This window comes from Tuber melanosporum (assembly GCF_000151645.1).
Source record: "Tuber melanosporum whole genome shotgun sequence assembly, scaffold_34, strain Mel28".
NCBI classification, from domain to species: Eukaryota; Fungi; Ascomycota; class Pezizomycetes; order Pezizales; family Tuberaceae; genus Tuber; species Tuber melanosporum.
In genome coordinates, this window is record NW_003299019.1 from 797022 (window position 1) to 801062 (window position 4041).

General features: G+C 48.8%; 1 protein-coding gene; it reads right to left on the reverse strand.

Annotated features, from left to right (window-relative positions):
- Window positions 1-659: 659 nt before the first annotated feature.
- GSTUM_00007307001 (uncharacterized protein) lies at window positions 660-3748 on the reverse strand. XM_002839319.2 has 4 exons: window positions 3370-3748; window positions 3095-3301; window positions 2283-3037; window positions 660-2222 (listed from the first exon to the last, which is right to left on the reverse strand). Exons 1-4 carry the CDS (start codon window positions 3422-3424, stop codon window positions 1359-1361), a joined length of 1881 nt encoding a protein of 626 aa, XP_002839365.1. The 5' UTR covers window positions 3425-3748; the 3' UTR covers window positions 660-1358.
- Between the last annotated feature and the right edge of the window lie 293 nt (window positions 3749-4041).

Consider the following 4041-nt stretch of genomic DNA (forward strand, 5'->3'; position numbering starts at 1 on the left):
CCCAAGGGGGGTCATCTCACCTCACTACCCCTTGTCAGACCCCCCTCCTACCGCGATAAGTTGCCTATTATACTAAACAAAAATAAAATAAAAACATAAAAAATAATCCCATATCTGTGAAGTCCCATCCAAAACGTCGCTGAGTGTGATGATAGGCCGGAATCCCTATGGGTACTGTAGGTACGGCAGTTTGCGTGCGTGCGTGCGTGCTGTATTGTTCAACATAACACCGGAACAATCCACCAGGCAAGGGGTATATCATAAATGCGTACTATACCCGTCCGGTACTACACAGCACCGGTACGAAGTACTCGAGTACTCGCTCACTGGTTCCATCCACCCAAATTCAAGTATCATAAAACCACCACCCCAATAACATCTGACCTTCAACTGGATAGGTGAAATGAGGCGAATCTACTACGATAGCGAGATCAACCCCACTCCCGGGTTGCCCAGTACAGTACCGTACTGCAACTAGTTAGATTTAGTCCTCCCGTTCGGTCCAAGGTAAATTAACCACCATAGAAAGATGGAATAGATAGGATAGGACACCCACCGCGAACCACGCACCAAATCAAATCAAATCAAAACTGCTTCCTCAATGCTCGTGAAATATATAATTTCTTATTTTATTTTTCTACCAAAAAAAAAGGGAAGGGGGAGGGGTATCATATCATGCTCATATCATATCTAGACTACAATCCACACAAGTACTGTACAGTACATTTCCCAAGCAACCCAAAACCGTCTACAAAACAGCAAGCGAGCGACGCCGTCTTAACGAACCACCCAAGACCCAGGGAGAGAGGAAAAAGCGATAGTAAAAAAACAACCGCCAGCCAAAACGAAAGGAAATCTGCCCTTTGCAAAAATAACAAAATCAAACCTTATACCGTACGATGTATGAAGCTGAAGACGAAGATGAATCTCTGGAGGAAAACAAAAGAATAAATATACTAAAGAATATAAAAAGTTACAATGATGTCAAAGAAGCAACTCCCATGTTTCCCCCAGAAAAAAAAAAAAAAGAAAGTCATATGTGGCGCCCAGCGCAATGAAAATGTTGCCTGGCCCATTAAAAAAAGGAAAAGCGAAGAACTGCCGCTTTGATCTGGCCCAGTTCATCATAAACATCGTGGTAAAAATGACAAACGCCGGTATTCCCAGGAAAAGCACAAGCAAATAAAAAGCAGGCTCAAACCCCAACGAATGAGAAATGCGGCGCAATCGAAAACAAAAGAGGTGGAAAAGAAACAAAAACGCCAAAATGCTAGATACATACAATTGAACCCCGTGACCCAGCCGTGACAAAAGAAAATGACAAATGAGAAAAGATATAGTAAATAGAGACAAGAAACTCAGATCAGGAGGAAATCCCACGAGTTGGCCTCCATCACGTCACGCCATCCACCTTCCCATCCGCTCTCCCTCCTTCCCCAAAGGATCTCCAAAATCCTGGCCATGCGTCCAAAACTTCCACAAGCCCCGGCTTCTCCCAATGCCGAACATCTACTCTTGAAAAATCTCATAAAGAGCGAGCCCGGGGTGGCAACGGAGCCACCAATAAGGTACACCCAGACGAGCGAACGGTCAAACCCGTCGGGCCCTGCGGGAATCGATTCAAGGCAATGTGTGAGCTTGTTCAAGAGCTCCATAACCTGGGGCTGGTGGCGATCAAAGCCGGGCACGAGCGAACAAAGATAGATGCGGGCGGCGAAGCGGAACGCGTCAGTGGTGGCATTGGTTAGCTGTCTAGTATCGATCTGGCCATTCGCCGTGATGATGGGCGATGTTGGCATTGGCTGGTCAAGAGACGACTCGGTAAGGTCGATCTGGTGGGCAAGAGACTTGACGTGATCGCAAAGGTCAATATCCGAAAGCATTCCATCATTCTTCAAGGCTTCCAAACAGGCGATCTCGGAGATGAGATACATGACCTTGTCGTCGCAGCCCATAAGTTCTCGTAGTCCACTAATCCCATTGCTAAGATGCTTTTCACGGTAGGTGTCTGCGAACTGGGGCGCACGGCCAAGCATGGTCGCACCAAGGATATCAATCCATGCAGTGAGAGTCATGTTAACCGATGGGGGCGAGTGGTTGTTCTGAGAAATGTGTTGGAGGTATTGGGTGAGATTCATCTTGTTGACAAGGCTCGTAACAGCCTGGAAGTGTTGGTGCCATGGGATGTCCGGGAGGTTGTCGTCAGGGGAACCAACAGAGCACTACCCGAAAACGTTAGTACATATTTTCAGAGGCAAATGATTTTCAGATATTATTCTCACCTGGAAGAGCACCATCCCAAGAGTCGCCTCAAGAATTTGTAGATGGTCCTGATCCCGTGCCAACGCATCACAGAGCCCTGAAATGGTGGCATACCTGTGGCGTGTGATGCTCTGGTCAATCCATTCGCTCTGAAGCCCTTGAGTGACCTTGAGATGGAGAGCAGCGATGCTCAAGCAGCAGTGGCGGTAACACTCGTTAGAGGCCAAAGCAGGGAGAATCACATCTCGCTTGGCATCCAAATTAAGATCAAGGATGGGGAAGATTATTGGAAGAACATTCTCTACAAAGTGATTAAGGAGATGCCTGTCACTCTCGTCGACCTGAATGTAGGGCATTGGCGCCTCGGGCTGACCATAGCCGTAGTCGAAAAGGCCAAAGTCGGCGGTGGCTGGCAGACTCTCCTCAGTGCTGGTGCAAGAAGCTGGGTGGTGGTGTACGTGACCGTTCATAGCCTCGAACTGGGCAAGCCCATCTGTTGGAACCATAACGTTGGCAGCCGAGTCCCGTCTCATGTGGTGGCTACTGGTGTATGAAGCGGTGCTGGTAGATGCTCTTCGCATGGGCATGGGGAACGAGTTCACATAGGTTTGCTTCTCTGTCATGATATCGACCTCAAATGGGGGGAAGGGGTGGTATGGGTGATGGATGTGTCCGTGGTGGATCTCCGGGTTTACGAGCTCATTGTAATTCTCCATCTCCTCCTCAAGCGAGAGACCAGACTCCATTGAGAGCGAGCGTCTTCGAGCAATAGTGTCTGAAAGAGTATCGGAGGTTGGTAAAGATCGTGAAAGTTCGGGGGGGGAATCCGCACTAATTGGTGAGATCTGGGCGACCTTCTCGGACAACTTTGTCCTCTTGATCAACATCTTGATATTCTCCTTCTGCCTCTTGCGCTGGTCGACATTTCCCCACCAGATGGGACGCTTGTATTCACAGCTCAGGCCAAGGTGCTTGCACGCTTTGCAGAGAGGCTTTCCCTCATCACACTTCTTCCGGCGAAGACGGCAAGTAAAGCAACCTATTTGTAAAAAATTGCGGCCGTTAGCAAGAAGCGAGGGGATAGCGTCATCACCAAGAAGTGTTTACCTGTGCGTGAGCGACGGTGAGTCTTGTTTCCAGTTTTTGGCGCTTTCGGCTGCATGGTGACAGTTGTCAGGGGAGACGAGTAGGAAGTGATGGACGAAATTTTGACGGTTGGATGTCGCAAGCGACTATTTAACTAGAAAGTAGTAGTATGATAGTGGAGTGCGGAGAGGAAGGCACGGCGTCCTATGACGATGATGTTGATTGATGCAGAATTACTTTTTTGTTGACCTGTGGAATAGTTTGTAGGGAGATGGAGCGATGGACCGAAGCAAATAGTTGAGTGCGACTGTGATTGATGGAATTCCTGTTGGCCAAAGGGGGTGGGCGATGGGTTCGATTTGTAGAAGTGTCGTGGTAGCCGTGGATATTTGGATTCTGTGTGGTGGATAGGGAGAGCTCATCATCAGCGGGGAGGGGCATGGAGCATTCATTATGTACTGTACTGTATGCACGGGGAGAAGAAGCTCCTACTCGAGTACCGGTACTGTCGAATTGTTGTTTGGACCCCCAGTGTGATTGCTTTACTCATCTTTCCACCCACACACCTGCACGCCTTCCTCCCCCTCCCTCTTCTCTCCCCTCCCTCACTTTTTCGGGTGGCCAGGGATTAGGACGGGGGGTTGTGGTGGTGGTGAATGAGTCGCAGGGGTTGTGAAAAAAGAAAAGGAGAGA

Bases quoted from the DNA above. Each gene is read 5' to 3' on its own strand.
- GSTUM_00007307001 (XM_002839319.2), bottom strand. From the start codon at position 3,424: ATGCAGCCGAAAGCGCCAAAAACTGGAAACAAGACTCACCGTCGCTCA. The intron at 3,302-3,369 runs GTAAACACTTCT...TTTTACAAATAG, and splicing joins TCACCGTCGCTCACGCACAG to GTTGCTTTACTTGCCGTCTT. The intron at 3,038-3,094 runs GTGCGGATTCCC...ATACTCTTTCAG, and splicing joins CGCCCAGATCTCACCAATTA to ACACTATTGCTCGAAGACGC.